Here is a 17623-nt window from a genome sequence, read left to right on the forward strand (position 1 = left end):
GAGAGAGAGGGCAGCTGAAATGGACGAGTTTAGCTTTGCTGACAGTCGACGTTTTCAAAGAAAGTCGGTGTTGAGTTGGACTTGGCTTTGCACCTGGATGGGATATATTTAGTTTTCTTCAATTGCGTCCACCCTTTGCTCTCTCATTCACACGAGTTTGTGTTTGTTTATCTTCCTGTCTTCTCTTCTGTCCTCTTCATCCTCATCCATTGCTTCCTTTTTCCTGTTTCTTAAAAGTCGCTGTTCGTTCACCTGAACACAGATTGTTCTGAAACACTGACTGCAGCGCAACCGGCTCAGTTGTTTTGTTTCAGTTAAAGAGGTGTTAACTCCTGAGTCCAGTTCAGAGAGAGGTGTGTCCTTTGCATCTAACGGGGTTTTATTCAACGTCTTTGTCTCGATGCTCCTCGGCCAGGACTTTTGTGGAGGTACGGTTCAGGTGTTCTCTGCTGTTGTATTGTTTTCTCTTTCCAAACTGCAGGTCTTCCTGTCGGTCGGTACTTTGGGATATTCACAGACATTCACTGTGCAATCTATAAATGTCACCTCCCCCACAGCTTTCGTTCAGCCCCGTGTCATCACACCTCCACCTCCTAACTGTGGTGGTCCTGGCCTCCCTCAAAGTCTGTATTGGCATCAGTTTTGCTCTCATGTGTAAAGATCAGGAATAGGAAGCTGTTTGGACCACGGCAGGGATAAACTGTGTTCTACCGTCCAACCGTTTGGACAGACTCAGCACAGACTGAAGGTGGTGTTTTAGGTAGCGAGTGCCTCCTCCCTCCTGGAAACGCTGCTGCTGTGCTTTGCCCCACTTTGCAAACAGCTTCTAACCGATGTGTGCCTGAAAGCTTGGGGCTGCTCGCTGTTCCTGCCTCTTTATCAGTCGATCTACTGATAGATAGATGGATAGATGCTAGATATCAGCACGTTGTCCTGATCATCCACCTCTGTATCTCTGCTTTATGATGTCTACCCTCCTTTTCTTGAGCCTCATCAAGAGCATTACGTCCCACACATGCACACACACGAGCGTGCACGTGCGCAGTCACGGCGGATTTTTTGCAAAGATGCTGACAAAGAAATCACTTCAAGTCTGTATCCGAGTATCCCAGCGGACGAGAAAGCACATCAACAACAACCACACACTAATCCAGAAGCTGATGCACGAACACGAACGATAAACGCTCCTGTTCAAAGACACACCAGCATTTCTTATCCACATACATAGCCACGGCTACATGGTTTGCAACGGACACGGCAACACAGCGCACACACAGCCTTCCATAAATCATACCAACCCCAGCACACCAACACACAGGCACAGTGTGGCTGAGTTACAGTAAAGGAGACTGAAAATCACTGCTTATTACTTTGTCTGTACTGCAGCCAGGCTGCCAGCCTCCCCCGAGGCTGCAGTAATTGACTTGTCCAATCCCTCTTTTCAACACGTTTTTCTTTCTTCACTCCTTCTGTCCGGTGTTTGCCAGAGGGTCCGAGCTGACACACAAAAGATATCGGCCGCAATGTCAAAATTGGGGAACGGACAAAACTGTGCAGCTGTAATGAATGCTGCCACGCGGCCTGCGTCGCTTTGACTTTTAATATCCCGAGTGTCCGCTTCCACCGCTCACGTTAATGAATATTTAACGCCCCTGCCATTGTTCAGAACCTTCCACTTCCCGCACAGATCCAAAGGTCTGGCTTGATTCATCGTGTGTTGAACGTCTCTGTGCAGGCTGCAGCAGTCGACTTATCCAGGACCTCAGCTGGAAAGGCTTTCCTTGTTTGTTCGAGGCGAGGACACATGTTGCTATGGCCAAATGGGAGGAGTTACTGCTGCTATCGAGGGCTTATGGAAGTAAACATCCCACGTAGACGGTTTCTTACAGATGGAGCATTTTAAGGCTCCGTCTGCTTCATGGCTACAGACGTCCTGCGTGTTAGCACGTGTAGCTACTTACAAGCTCGCAATGAAAAATGATGGTATACCTGTAACATCCCGTAACACCGTCTTCTGTGCAGGTTTGCAGTGGCATTTGTTGACACCTAATTCTAGCTTCAGGTTCATGAGGATGGTAGTCCCAGTATGTATGGCACTGCTGCAGCCAGTCTCACCACCAGTCTGTCGCAGAAGCATCTGAATCTTGACACACAATCACTATTTTGCATTCGTTATATTAAAAGTCAGTAGGTAGTCGTACAATTACAGACACCTTGAGTATATAAAACATGATTTTTTTTCAGAAATAAATGGTAAAATGGTAAATGGACTGCACTTATACAGCGCTTTTCTACCTTAGCGGCACTCAAAGCGCTTTACAATGGACCCTCATTCATCCATTCACACACATTCATACACCAACAGAGCTGCCATGCAAGGTGCTGCCTGCCATCAGGAGCAACTTCAGGTTCAGTGTCTTGCCCAAAGACACTTGGCCTGTGGAGGGGCGGGGATTGAACCGCCAACCTTACAATCAGAGGACAACCCGCTCCACCACCTGAGCTACAGCCGTCCAAATACTGAAGGCTAACCAGCTGGAAGCTGTTGGTTTCACTAAGTCATGTATCATACAGCGCTAGTAGACGAACTGTCGGACTAATTTAATAAGGATCGTAGGCCTCTATATCAGAGGTTTCTGAGTATTTATGTCTGACGTAGCCGGCAGCACCACAAAACAATCCTTCCTCAGCATCACCTGTCAGGATTTAAATACGTAGTAAGAACGTTTTTCCAAGGTTGACAATAACTTGTATGATCAGCCACATGAGGAAATAGTCTCAGATTAAAGTGACACCAAACATCACAGGAAAACAAATGGAAGCCTGAGATAAACTAATCATTCACTAATTACACGCCCGTTCCTTTCTGCTGATTATTTCAACTTTTCATTTTGCCCTCTTACCTATTTCAGATATCTATCCATTTATCTAAATAACATAAATATTTAACCATTACCTTCTGTTTTGACATTTATCAATTATTTTTGGCTGAGTGTTTCAAATATACTGGGAAAAAAAAGCGAACACTTTGGGGAACAGGATTACATGTTTGGACAGATCCATAAGAATCGTTCTTAGACAGGAATCGGTGGAGATGTGGACGTTCTTATGTTCTGTGCAGTCAGCTCATTGTAGCTCACCACTTACTGTCACATCGATTAGAAGAAACAGTGGAAATTCTCCACAATTGTTCTTCAGCCATCAGTTTTTCATGCTCAGAATTTCGTATTGCTGACACACATTGCAGGACAGTACTACCACTAACCCTCACACACACACACGATAGCCCACAGTAGCATCGTTTCCTATATAAACTCTCATTCACCTGCAGCTGATTGGCTGACGGCTAGAAATGGAAACCGGTGGATAATTGAGCTGTACTGGGTCTTTTAAGGCAACGCCTCCAGCTCTAGGCAGTATATGGCGATAAGCAGTAATGGATGACACGGAATAGACGTGTTTCCTGTGTGAGAGGAAATGTAAACACAGCCTGTGTGTGCATGCTGTTCTCCCTCAGGGGTCACGTATGTTCCCCGTCTTATCTATTAGTCATTAGGCCAACATGCTGCGTTTTGTGTTTTCGTTGAAGTTGGATTGTGAGATTCGTGTAAATGTGCCGCAAGCGACTGTATCCCCAGTAAAGAGCTGAGTTGTCCTGGAAACAGGGATCATGTTTTACCCCTGCTGGAAGAAATAGAGACACAGTTTATATTTAAATACAGTCATGACTCGATAATCCGACCCTTAACAATCTGAAAACCTTCCTATCCGACAGGTTTTTAGGAAAAACCACCAGAATCCATAAAAACAGCCTTAACATAGCGACAGCCTTGGATTGTGACTCCGACATGACATTTAATGTCACCAATCAGGATGACGGCGTATTATCTGACTGAACAATCCCACAGATTGGCTACGTTCACACTGCAGGACTTGATGCTCAATGAGGATTTCTTTGTGACTTCCTTCACGTTTCCACTTCAATGCGACTTGTATGTGATCTGCTGTGTGAACTTCATACGAGCCAAAAGTGTCCCGCATGCGCAGAAGAGGACACGACGACGTCACACGCAGCGAGCGTGCTCAGTGTTTACAGAAGTAAACATGGATGGTAACGGTGGAGCGTATCTGCCACTCCCCCGCCGCCACCGATGGAGGAAACAGAAGTGTGAGCGCTAACTAAACTAGCATCAGCAGCCAAGTACTGCCTGTGTGTTCTGGACACTTCCACCCCGTCAGAGCGCTGCCCCGGGGTGGAAGTGGCCGGAATGAGCACAAGCCACCGGTCAGTTAGGCTGAAATCCAGCGATGTGTAGTGTTCTAACAACACACTAGTTATTATAACAACTATGAACAATAATGAACAACTAATGAGCCTTCCAGCATCAAGCCCTCCTTGTATCTGGACCTCCGTCTTGACAATCCGACAGCCTTGATATCCGACATAGAAGAAGGTTTTACATTTAGTGTCAGATTATCGAGTCACGACTGGACCTTTCTTTCAAATTTTGTGATCTTTAATGGCCGCTAGTCGACAGCAGTAAGGCCGTGCTTTTACCCTTTAGTAGATGGTTGGTCTGAAGGTGTCATTTCTTCTCAGGATGAAGCCATTAAAGCAGGATGTTCTCATAACACAACACCAAAAGAGTGGATTTGTTGTTTTGTGTCCCAACTTTTCAATCTGGACTTTACGCTGTGCTTTTGTGCTGCTGCCCTTTGATTGAGGCGCGTTAATGAGCTGAACTTTACAGCTATGATTGGGGTTTACAGTGTGATTATTCTTAAAGGACAAGGCCTTTTGAACGCTTTAATTTCTTCGTAGATGAAATCATTGGGATGTAAGTGTCATGCGTGATGCCCTTTAGCTCGACGCTTCAGTCTGTTTGTCTTCATTAGTTTGATTCACTGTCGCATCCTGTTGGGTGTTGTGCTGTTTTTAGTGTTGCCTCTCAGACTTTAAGAGATGCTTTTACACTTATGTGAACAGATGAATGATGCAGAACTCGAGTGTGTTGGTTAAGATATCAGTTTTTAAAGTGAAAACGAGGACTCTATTGTATGAAAAGGTCTGCCACTAACAGCTGTTCTGGAATTGATTTGTTTCTTGACTAAGTTACTGATGAGTTGATTAATCTAAAGCAATACATTTCCACCAAAAGGGCAAAATGACCATTTCATCAAAGTTTATTTTATTTTCTCTGTCTCACTGTGAAAAGCAGCACAGTATGACCTGTAAACAAATGTTTAGATATTAAAGAGCGAAACTGGAAACTCCAACATTACAAGAACAAAAAAGAGGGTCCATTATTTAAGTTAAGTTTCTATTAAACCCCTGAACAAAGTGGAAAAATTCAGTTTCAAGGACGCATGTACAAAGTCAATAATATAGGTCCTAACACAGAGCCCTGTGGAACTCCATAACTAGTAGAACTACTAGAACCAGTGTAGAAACTAGTCCACTGTCTGAAGCTATAAGAAGATCATTAGTGACCTTCACCAGTGCTGTCGCTGTGCTATGATTCATTCTAAAACCTGATTGAAACTCTTCAGACAAACCATTTCTACGCAGATAATCACATAACTGGCAGCAACAACTTTTTCAAGAATTTTAGGAATAGAAGGGAGGTTGGATGTGGGCCTATAGTTAGCTCAAACACCTGGATCTGGAGTCTCTGAGTAGTGGTTTTATTATAGCTACTTTAAAACCCTTCGGTTCGTAGCCTGCTAACAAGTGGGCATCCTTATTCATAACTTATTGTATAAAACAAACGAGTGAGACCCGAGGCAGTGCAAAAAGCCTTTTTAAACTTTGCTGTTTAAATAAAGTTTACTCTAATTGTGGTGACGCCGTGTGACAGCCACACACTCGACACACTGTCTGTGTTGTGGTAGCGCTCCAGTGCTTACACTTCAGACTCTCCCTCAGGTTCGCCTCCTAATCTCTAATGATGATTAATGTGGGCTGTGTGCTTATTGGCAGCGCTGTGTTATTGGCATCCTGACAGAGCTGTTAAGATGGATAACTATGCAAGTGTGCGTATGTATGTGTGGATGTGCGAGCAGCCGCCTCCCCCTCCTCAATTCTGCAGCTTAGTCGTGAAATCGATCGATCTGTGTGGTTGGTCAATGGAGAAAATAGATTTGTAAGAAAGGCTGGAAAAACAACACCTAAATTAAACTTAGTCTTTGGTTTTCTATTAGTTAAATCTTTTATTCATGTGCTGAGAACAATGGAACCTCCAACGAACAGAAAATTGGGATTTATTCACCTCTGTTTGCATAAAAACTCTCTTTTCTGTCTTTCTCTGTGTGTGTGCAGGAGATGGTTCGTCGGGGGGAGATCCTGGACGACAGCATGGAGGACGAGTTCTACCTTCGCCGCTTGGACGCCGGACTCTTTGTCCTTCAGTTGATCTGCTACATCATGGTGGAGATCAGCAACTCAGGGATCTCCCAGGTACTCGTAATAATACATCTTATTTACAGGCGCCTTTCACAAAAAACCTGACAAGCAGCAATAAGCAAAGTACACACATACTGACCGTGGCTGGTCAGATGTCATTCACTTCACCACTGATTTGGTTTAACTGGACTCAGGCAGTGCTTCTTTTGTTGTTTAAAAGTGAGCAGCACAACACTTTTTACCTGCATTTTCAACAGCTGTCATCTGACTTTAATCAATTTATGCAGTTCAGGCAAAAATATCGGGACCCTTGTACTTGATTTAAAAGTGGCCGTCGTCCCTGTCGATGTGGACTCTTTTTGAAGCGATGTACTGTTCCCAGAGCTTCTGAAAAGCCTGTAACGCTCCCCTGAAGTCATGTTCGACGTGTCGAGCACCGTCTGCGATGAGCACTTTATCTCTGTGACAAAACGGCGACTCTTCAGTTTGAGTTTCAGAACGGAAAAGGAGAATGCCATTGGATCTCTCTCAGACGCCACAGCAGAACTTTGCTTTGATCGTTCAGCGCCGGTGGATTGATTCAACCACGTGATTGTTTAAGCGTCTCCTGGTGCTGCTCGCTGCTGTCGGCTGTCCCAGTGGTAGCTGCAGTCCCACCTCTTATCCCCAGTGGTGATCCTCTGCATGGATGTTGGATCATCCTGAGGGACACAGAACGTGACATTTTCTTCTCTGCTTTAGTTTGTGCTTCATGGAAAAATTGCAAATGCACACTTACCGATAGCTGCAAGAACACGTGCAGCACAGGTCCAGTCAGCTGATAGTTAAGGTTTGTTGCATGCCCGTAACAGCCTCATAGTTATTAAGCATTTCTGACATTTTCGTCATGGTAACCATGCCTGCCAGTTAGTAGAAAAGACATTTATACCAATTATTAAAGTGAAGCCGGAGAACCCGGAGAGAACCCACGCTGCACGGGGAGAACATGGAGACTCCACGCAGAAAGATCCTGGGTGTCCTCACCGGGATGCAAACCGGCGACCTTCTAGCTGCAAGGCGACGGTGCTAACCACCTTGCAGCCATGTTGTCTACTCGATAACTGAATAAAATGCTGTGTACCAGTGTACTTTCTTTACAAAAAATAATTCAGCTTTAGAACTCTGTGTCTCTGATCCTTCGTCTCTCCTGTGTGTAGCTGCAGCAGAGGGTCCATCAGATTCTCAACCTGAGAGGAGGTTCTGTCAAAGTCGTGCGTCACATCATGAGAGGTGAGTAGCATAAACATCACCATCCAGCCCTCATTCAGTAACAGCAAGCTTTAGGACCAGATGATGGAAATACACGCCCATTCACTCTTTTTTCCACCACAGTATTATTTACATTTTATACTTGTCAGGCTGTTCTCTGGTGAATGCCTTTAAGTGTGTTCTCTTAAAGAATTCCTAATTTGCCTTGTGTTCTTATTAGTTATCTGCTGTTCTAGCAACAGATCTTGCAGATGTTTACCCAGAAGGATAGCCCCACATGCACACACACAAGGTCGCACACAGCTGCTGTTAATGTGAAATATATGGAAGAATATTCACAAATTAAACAATTATCAATATATAATAAAATGAGCTGACTTCATGGGTTGCATGATGAGTGAAGGCCTGTCTCTGCTGGCAGCCTGTCTGAAGTAAAGGGCTTTCCTCAGTGGACGCACATTTATCTGTAATCTAATTTTATATTTTTACTTAGTGTGGGTTTTGCATCTTTATGGAAACGACACAAACATGGCTGGAACTAGAGAGGACTCCAACATAATAAAACCAAAGTTAAACTCCATATTATTTAAATAAATGCGTCCACAGGTGTTACCAGCACAGAAACAAAAGAGGACTCTATGTACTTTCCTTCTTACCTTTTTGTTTTGTTTCCATTTCTTGCTCTTATAAATGGCGCAATTATGGCGATTTAAAACAACAACAACACGCAAATAAATGAAGGAATGTTGCCCAGTAAGTCCAGTGTGACCTCGCTAAGGAACCCAACTGGTAGTGTGATTAAAACTGTGACTCCCCATCAGAGCGTCTGGTTGATCTGGCCTTTGCCAAAAGCACCAACCCCTCACCTCTGAGCGACAGACAACAGGATATAATGTCTACAGTCTTTCCCTCTACACCTACAGCGATTCCCGTTGCTTCCAGAGAAGCATTTTATTGACACATGCTGTAAAAACCTTTTTCCCAAATGCTTCTCACGCTGGCAAGGAAGCGACGTTTTACAGGAAAATGTTGGTCTAATCCCTGCATGTTGTTTAATAGCAAGCCCGTGCTGTGTTCCTGCCAAAGCGCTTACATTGGAATATAATTAAATACTATCAATAATTCCATACCTCCTTATTCCCTTGAACAAAGGAGTAGACCAAGGTAAGGCTATACTCTGATCAGTACAGCCTTCTTTTACATGCACAGATGTGGCACAGCTGTAAGATAAATCGTAGTTGTCACACAGTCTGCTGCTAGTGGCTGTTAGCAGACCTACTGCAGAGGGATGTGCACTAATCGTACCATAGTCCCAGAAACACAGAGCATTACGGGTCATTTTCGCTCATTTTTGGCTATTTTCAAAATCTCTCTCCTCCTAGGCGGTACGTCGTACACACCTCAGATTTGTCCGGGACAAACTACAGGACGTGGTGATTAAATGGTATTAAAACGCAAAAGTCAGACGGCGTGGAAATGGCAGCCTGAGCAATTTCAATGAAAGGCCATTTTTGTGCATTTTCGCTGTGTTTCCTGCATTCAACGGAGTCCGGTCGGAAGGTCGTTTCACCTACAACTATAAAATTCACTGGGCATGTTCAGCACATCGGGACGCACAAAAAAGTCAATCAGCACCAAGCCCTAAACCCAACAGGAAGTCCGCCATTTTTAAAAAACCTGGTGAGCATTTTGGCGATTTTCCTTCATTTTTGGCCATTTTCAAAATCTATTTCCTCCTAGGGGGAAGATCATACACACCTGAAGTTTGACCAGAACAAACTACAGGAGGTGGTGATTAAGCGTTAGTAAAACGGTCCACAAACGTCTGATGGCGTGGAAATGGCGACCTGTGGAATTTGGCCAAATCGCCATAAAATGGGACGTGCTGTATAACTGGCCTGTACGTTCTCCGATCGGCCTGAAACTTTACACGCGTGTTCCGAGTCTCAGCCAGAGTGCGTTTCATGGCCCAACACGCACGCCGCCACAGCTTGCCAATAAACAGGAAGTGGCTTATAAGTAGGCTACACGTGCTCTGATCTGTCGGAAACTCAACACTCCAGTTCAGACTCAAACCCGGAGCGCCTCACCCCGACCTGCACGAAGGCCAACAATCATACGGCGAGGACCCGTCCATCGCCGCTTGCAGCTTTAATTGTATTTTCAACCTGTGTACAGATGGTAAAACAAAATGCTACAACACATTCTGGTGTGTAAATATGGACTGTAATATATTCATATTGTTACTGGGAAAGGCTCAGAGATGTTCTGGCCGTCAGTCATTCTCACCCAAATACTTCCTGTCCTGCCATATTTGTTTTCTGTTTGGTTTTCAAAGATCAAGCAGGTGTGTCATTGTCTTCCTGTCGTGACAACAGTCCTTCCTGTATCGTCGCCTGATAAAGCTCGAGGCTCCGTTCACACACCCTCTGGCTCTCGGTGGCGTGTAACGCTGCAGATAGAGCCGTCCGTCACACACGGCGGTGCCGGCAATCCTCCAGCCCTCGCTGTGTGTGTGTTTGTTTAGGATTTCATTCCTAAACAAGACAGTGTGTCGCGTCTGTTTTCATCTGCACATATGCACACACGCGCCACAGGACGGTTTTACTGCCTCGTAGGATGTTTGCTGTTAGCGTGTCTCCATATTTATGTGTACATACGCGTCCTTGTTTTTCTCATGTTAGCACACCTGAGACAGATAATCCATGCACGCTGTTTTGTGATTCACTTTGCATATTCCAGCCCGCTCTTGCATGTTTTATACATACTAATGTGTGACATGACGTATTTATTTGCCATAAACCGTGTGGTGATTATGTGTTAAATGGCGTCTGTAGCGGCATGCTGCTGGCACGTCCGTCCGGCTGAATGCGTCTGAGCATGTGCGGCTCGTACTGCGTGTCTTCAGCCTTTGCATTAAGCCGTGGGATCAAAAAGCTGAGCATCACAGGGTTGGGAAAGACGATTGTTTTTTCAGACCCCTCAAATGAAAATCAGGTTTCTTACCTTGTGAACATGCCTGTGTGTTTGCTGTGTGTTTGCTTTTTAATATACTGGAGGACACGTGAGGAGTGAACTCAGCAGAACATCATCGCTGAGCATTTCTACCTTGACAGCCTCAGAAAGGCGGATCCATACTCTCTGGGTTTCTTACGTAACCAGCCCTGATAACCATTCCTGCCGGGGGCTTTGTGGATCATTAGTCTTCTACAGAACTGTTTTCTGGGTCATACCTGTGTTGCTAAATTACTTCACAACTTGCCAATGTGGAGCGCAGAGGAGTTTGACAGTGTTGAGCAGAGTTGTGAGCCGGTGTGTAGAGCGGGTGGAAGGAGAGGGACGCTCAGACTTCAAGGCAACAGTGTGGAGGTCCATCGAAGCCATGTTAATGCATTAAGGGACTACGCTCAAGGAAAAGACAATCAGAGTCTGTTTTGAATACACAAAGACATTTTTTTGTTAATGGACGAAAGGGGACTTTAATATGAAGATAACAGCACACACGTCCAATCAGTCTCTCCTGGAAGGTCTCCATAGGTGTATACGACCAAAATAACTGCATAGCAAATCCATCCATCTTCTCCCGCTTATCCGGAGTCGGGTCGTGGAGGCAGCAGCCTTAGCAGAGCCGCCCAGACTTCCCGATCCACACACACCTCCTCCAACTCTTCCGGGGGGGACCCCCAGGTGTTCCCAGGCCATTCGAGAGACATGATCTCTCATACATATCCTGGGTCTTCCCCGAGGTCTCCTCCCGGTGGGACGCGCCCAGAACACCTCCCCAGGGAGGTCTCCAGGAGGCATCCGAAACAGATGCCCGAGCCACCTCAGTTGGCTCCTGTCGACGTGGAGGAGCAGCGGCTCTACTCTGAGCTCCTCCCACGTGACCGAGCTCCTCACCCTATCTCTAAGGGAGTGCCCAGCCACCCTGCGGAGGAAGCTCATTTCGGCTGCTTGTATCTGCGATCTCGTTCTTTCGGTCATTACCCAGATCTCAGGACCATAAGTGAGGGCTGGGACGTAGATTGACCGGTAAGTCGGTCACATAACAAATGTGTATGAATGAAAGTTTGAGAGAACTTCAGACTTCCAATCGCTCACTGCTGATTGTTAGACTGTCGGTTTGTAAAGTTGTAAAGGTGCTGCTGCTGATGGGATTGGTGGTGGTGTTGGTTTGAAGCTGCAGGACCATCTGACTTCCAGACATGCTGGCATCTTCAGAGTATTTTGGTTTGCTGAGTTAGTCGCAGCAGCACTGTTGGCCATAATCCTGAATCCTGATGGAATCTGTAACTCTGTGAACCTTCATCGTATCCCAGAGGGCCGACGCTTCTGACAGTAAAACCTGGAAAAGGCTGGTTGTCATCCTCCTTTGTCTTTTAGATGAAATGATTCAATGATAAGCCTGAGATAGTTTCTTAAATATCAACAGATAACAGCCTCTGAGCCACAGAATTCCACCAAAACTAGATTTTCTGTCAAATAGCTCACCAGGATTAGTAAAGGTAGAACACAGAGCCTGGTTATGAGCATGCTCAGTGGTGTCTACATTCACAGAACAGCTGTAGCAATGAAGTAGTAGCATCTTGTCTAACTTGCTGACGCTACAGTTAAACCGGGTAATGCCAGCAGTTTCCCTGAAAAACATTTGAGGCAGTTTTTTTAAAGACACAGCTCAGCAGATGGCTGAATGTTGTCGAGGCGTCCTGTTAACGGTCACGTCTCAGATACCTTTAAACCATGGCTCCTCTGGGTTTGACCCGCTGACTTCCTGCCAATGCCCGTCTCATATAATGTGATATTTATGATGTGGTTTGTGGTTTGTTTTCTTTATATTAAATACTCATTTAGCTTTTGAATTGCCCCGAGGGGATAAATAAAATTATTCGAATTGAAAATCTTAATACATAAAGACTGTCTACTCTACATGACAGCTTTTGATGCATTTGGAAACATTACGGGGGTGAGATGAAACTACAGCATCATCTGATCCAGCTGAGCGTCCTACAGCGTGTCCCTCTGCTCGGCTGGAAATGCTTCTCCTTGTATTCGTGGCAGGTCAGTCCCCGTCGCTGACCCGAGTCATGGCGATGCTTCGGACTGTATTGTCCTCTGCTGCGTGCCGCGCTGACAGAAGGATCGTACCGGCCTGCCAGAGACAACGTTCTGCAGAGAGTTGAAAGGTCGCAGAAGCTCTGACCTTTCTGTCTGGATGGTCGACTGCAGCGCCATTTATAAACATGGGCGCATACACGGAGTCACCACGACATCCCGGCCGTGGAGGAGGCTGCAGGCTGTCATGTCTGTGTCGAGTACCATCACCTGCTTTTCTCAGTCAACCCTAAAGTTCTTCTTTTAGGTCAGAGGAATCCCACACTGCTGCAAATCAGAACTAAATCCACGGTGCTGCCGTTCAGAGCTGCTGTCATGACGGTCCAAACCGACACCCCCATAGCTTCAGATGGACACTATCATAAGTTTACTCTTGGTGGTGTGGCCTGTCATGACCTAACTCTCTTTAGAATACACAACAGACTACTGTCTACTGACCTGAACTCAAAACTTGTGTTTCAACAAACCATGCTGGTCTGCTCCCGCCCACAAAGGCAGCCATCTTGGCATGAGTGGGAGACAGGTAGCGAAAAAACTGAAGATCTCCAAGACAGCCGTTCATTACACCAAGAAACAACAACATGGTGCTACCACATTTTTCTACCCACCAGATGACCGAGCACTCATCCGTTCTGTGTCAGGAATCATCATCAGACCTCCAGGGACCTTAAAATGAGTGGCCACTGTGGAGAAATGTGACTTGTTGGGCGAGGACAGTTGGAAACCGACTTGTTGAAGCTGGTCTGAAGTCACACAGGAAGAAGCCCTTCATCAACCAAAGGCAGAGGAAAGCCCGGTTCCTCTCTGCTGGGATCACAGGGATTGGACTGGTAATGGTTGGGCTGAGGTTCTCTTCAGGGATGAATCCAATGTTCAGTTGACGCCCACTCCAGACAACTTACTGGTGAGGAGTCCTCATTAAAGCACTTCATGATGCTGGATGGTCTCTGAGACATAAGGTGTTGTCACAGTGGGGTCAAGTTTGCTTTGGACTCTGAGACCGGTTCTTAGAAAATGCTCCAAGGAAGAGGCAGGAAATGAAAGTTAACTGAAGCAGATGTGAGACACCTTAAGATCTGAAGTACTGGAGACAGAAGCACTGCTGATCTTCAGACGGAGGTGCTTCTAGATCAGAGTCTGAGAAAGTCTCCAGAGTGACCACAAGAGACGGCTGATGGAACAAGGCTTAGAGGGACGGAGAGCTGCTGAGAAGCCACTATTGAGGCCTGCAAACATCCAGAAACGCCTCAGATTTACCAGCGAGCACAAACACTGGACTGTTAGTATCGGGGTCTGTTTTTAATTTCAGAGCCAATAATGCAGAGTTAATGAAAACATCTCTGTCGGTCATGTGTTGACTTTAAGAATGTCGTGTTGTTGTTGTTATTAGATCCTGTATTACCTGTAACAGTAAATAACTCTTCTTGTTCCTCCGGCTCTCAGAACACTCACCATCCCTCCTCAGTCCCATCACATCTGTCTCTATCTTTCATGAACAAACTAATAACATGAAAACGTCTCTCTCACCCTGAAACAACAACATCTCCTCCATGTCTTTGACGTCCATACTTCTTCATCCTAAACTCTAGCGGGCTCTTGTCAGAAGAGCCTCCTTCATTGTCTCCTCTCTGCAGTGTCTCCCAGAGAAAAATATCTATTTCTTCATCTTTCTGCCTCGACATCCCTGGCTTTGCTGTGTAATCCCTGCCTCAGAGGCTGGCTGACAGACAGAGTGGAGGCCCGGCGTTTACCGGGGCTGCCGCGGCTGCAGCTTTCTCTTTCTTGCACATTAGACTCACAAATCAAGTGTCGGACGGTTTCAAAGGCCTCGTGACACACAAAATGAAGAAAACAAATGCTCAAGTATGAGCTCTGCACAATGCACCTGGACCTGGTCCTCAGGACACAGGCTGCATTTAAGTACGGTGGCTGTTGTGGGACATCTCACTATATGAAAGCTTTTTTTTTTCCTTGATCTTGTGGATGAATTTCTTTGCAAAGCTAGAACAGAATAGAAACTGTCTGGACTGGAGTGAAAGGCTGGTGAGTGATAGCAGCTCTCTAAAGCATCCTCTCTCTCAGATTTGTCCTTTTACATTACAAACTATAGGTTCCATCATCTTTGAAGTCTTTCGAATTATTTAGTTTTTCAAATCGGAAATACCCAATGAGGTGCTGCCTGTGGGCTCATTAGTCATGCTTTAATCAGCTGTTTGGTTCATTCTTAAAAAGAAAGAACACACTAGTGATCAGAAACCCAGTGAGGTGGATGATACAAGAAGCCTTTCACAGCAGCTGGCCAGACCAGGAACACTCTCCAGGAGGGAGGAGGATCTGTGTCAAAGTCAACCATCAGGAGGAGACGTCACCAGAGTGAATACAGAGAGTTCACCACAACATGTAAACCATCGGTGAGCCTCAGAAACAGGAAGGCCAGATCTAAAAGAGCCTGTTGTGGAACAACATCTATGGACAGATGAGACATCGTCAACTTGTCCCAGGATGATGGGAAGAGAAGGATGGAGAAGGGAAGGAGCTGCTCCACATCCAAAGCGTAGCAGCTCATCAGTGCAGCGTGGTGGTGGTGGTGGTGGTGGTGTGATGGTGGGCATGTATGGCTGCCAGTGGAACGGCTTCTCTTATATGTATTGATGATGTGACTGCTGACAGAAGCAGCAGGAGTCAGAAGTCATTGGACGGCGCTTCACGGTGCAGATGGACAATGAGCTGAAGCTACTGTGGAAGTAACCGGAGAGTTTTTTAATGTTCTGCAACGGCCAATCAGTCACCTGACATGAATACAACTGAGCAGACATTAGACACAACTGAAGGGAAAGTGCCCCAAGAACCAGCAGGAAGTGAAGACAGCAGCAGTAGAGGCCTGGCAGAGCATCACCAGGATGGAACCCAGCGTCTGCTGATGTCTGTGGGTTCCAGGCTTCAGGCTGTCAGTGACTGCAAACCAACCAGATACTGAAAGTCACCATTTTATTCATGATTATGTTAGTTTGTCCAATTACTGTTGGTCCCTTAAAAAAGTGGCGGGCACACATAAAATGTGATGTAACTCCTACATCGTTAGTGATCAAGTAATTTTCATTCTCACATTTACCTTCTTCTCCTCGGTGCCGGATGATCATGGCTCTTGTGAACAGGATGCTGTGTTTAACCTCTGAAGTCGAGCAGCTCCACCTGTGCTGTCACGCCAACTAATTCTGAGATTTTTCTTTGTCTTCTGCAGAGTACGCTGAGAGCATCGGGGATGGAAAGAGTGACGAGTTCAAGGAGGCAGAGCGGAAAAGGATCATGGACCTTGTTGACAGTTTCTAATCCTGCTGTTTGTCTCACACACACACACACACACACACACACACACACACACTCGAATACAAATGATGTGTCACATGTGGAACTGATAAACACACAGAAGCACTGCTAAAAATAATTGGACTAAAAGAAATTATTGGATTGTTTTCATGCCTTTAAGAGATGTAATAACAGTTTACTTGTGGCTGAGTCGTTGACATCCAGTGTGGGGATCACATCACCTGAGAAACCCATGAAGCCATCAAGTTATTTAACTGTTATTGGTCTAATAAACACCATCTGTGTGTCAAGGAATTGGTTAAAGTCCGGTTAGGAGTGTGCGTGGAGAACCGGCGGGAGCAGAACATGTAGCTTGAGTGGAACCCACGGCCGCCGTGAGCCACGGTGCTGTTTGTGTTCTGAGCTGTGGTGTTGAACGCTGCAGGGTGATGGGCTCGCTCCCTTCACCTGCTCCGTTTGCTTTGGATTCAGTTGTATAATATTTTCTAATAAAAAACATTTGGTAATAAAAGTGACGCCTGTTTGCGTTGTTTGATTAAAGTCACGGTTTAGCGAGTGAGCGCGCTGATAGCTGCGTCTCATTCCGCCTGCTCCTGGTGCACCTCCAGCGTATCTGCAGCTTCCTTTGGCAGAGTGAGGATCCTCACAGAGAGGCAGACCTGCTTCATCTCTATCTGTCTCAACCCACCCACGGATGGATCTCGGCAGCCTCCCGGAGCTCTCAGCCCACTGCTGTTTTTCTTTGTGATGTCGTTCACATCGGTGTGGAGGTGTGTGACGCTCCAGCTGTACACACACACAAACAGACCGACTGTATTATTCACCAGGATTCACTGCGTCTTGAAGCAGAAAAGAAACAAAAACATTCTCAATTGGGTCATTCAAAGATGAAATAAAGATCCTAATTAGAATTTTATACCACGACAAGTTAGGAACATTCTCTTTGAAATGACTTTAATTATGTGTTGGCACTAGCTGTCATTCGTTGGCAGCTGGAGCACAAAGTTGAGTAAAACTGTGATTCTTACCACTTTTGAGAGTCAGTATCTCAAAGGTGTTGTCTTCATGACGTTGGGGGATATTGAAGCGTCTCATATTGGACGATGTAACACAAACATTATGTTGACTCCAGCTGTAAACCTTGTGTGTTTTATGGGTGTATAAAAAGGTCTCTGGTGTTAATATTTCCTCACTGAACAGGCCATAGAACTTCAGCATATGCATTGAAGTAACACCTCTAGTTTGGGGGTAATGTGTTCTCAAGTTTGAAGTCTGCACCTTAAATGCTACCAAAAAAAAAGATATTTTTCATTATTTCTTGTAGCAAAAACTCACAGTTGTGACCCTAAAGCTTGTTGATGATAATCCGACACCCTCAGATTGTACTAACCTGATCCGAGGTGGTCGCACGGGAGCCGTGTGGTGAACTGCGGTGGAGTGACCCGGTTCCTTGTGCATTGTGAGAGTGTGTTTGCACTGACTTGTAGTGACCCACTTATTTTAACCAACTGTATTTAGTCTGATATGAATCTT

General features: G+C 45.6%; 1 protein-coding gene across 1 annotated transcript in view; it reads left to right on the forward strand.

Moving 5' to 3' along the window:
• Positions 1 to 16605, forward strand: part of ctnnbl1 (catenin, beta like 1) — a 61982-nt gene extending 45377 nt beyond the window's left edge. The window contains exons 14-16 of the mRNA XM_008293723.1: positions 6320 to 6457; positions 7600 to 7672; positions 16005 to 16605. Coding sequence (XP_008291945.1) covers positions 6320 to 6457; positions 7600 to 7672; positions 16005 to 16093 — 300 coding nt within the window. The 3' untranslated portion in view covers positions 16094 to 16605. The remainder of the gene's footprint in view (positions 1 to 6319; positions 6458 to 7599; positions 7673 to 16004) is intronic.
• Positions 16606 to 17623: the final 1018 nt, after the last annotated feature.

The sequence above is a fragment of the Stegastes partitus genome, unplaced genomic scaffold, assembly GCF_000690725.1.
Source record: "Stegastes partitus isolate 25-593 unplaced genomic scaffold, Stegastes_partitus-1.0.2 Scaffold906, whole genome shotgun sequence".
Classification (NCBI taxonomy): domain Eukaryota; kingdom Metazoa; phylum Chordata; class Actinopteri; family Pomacentridae; genus Stegastes; species Stegastes partitus.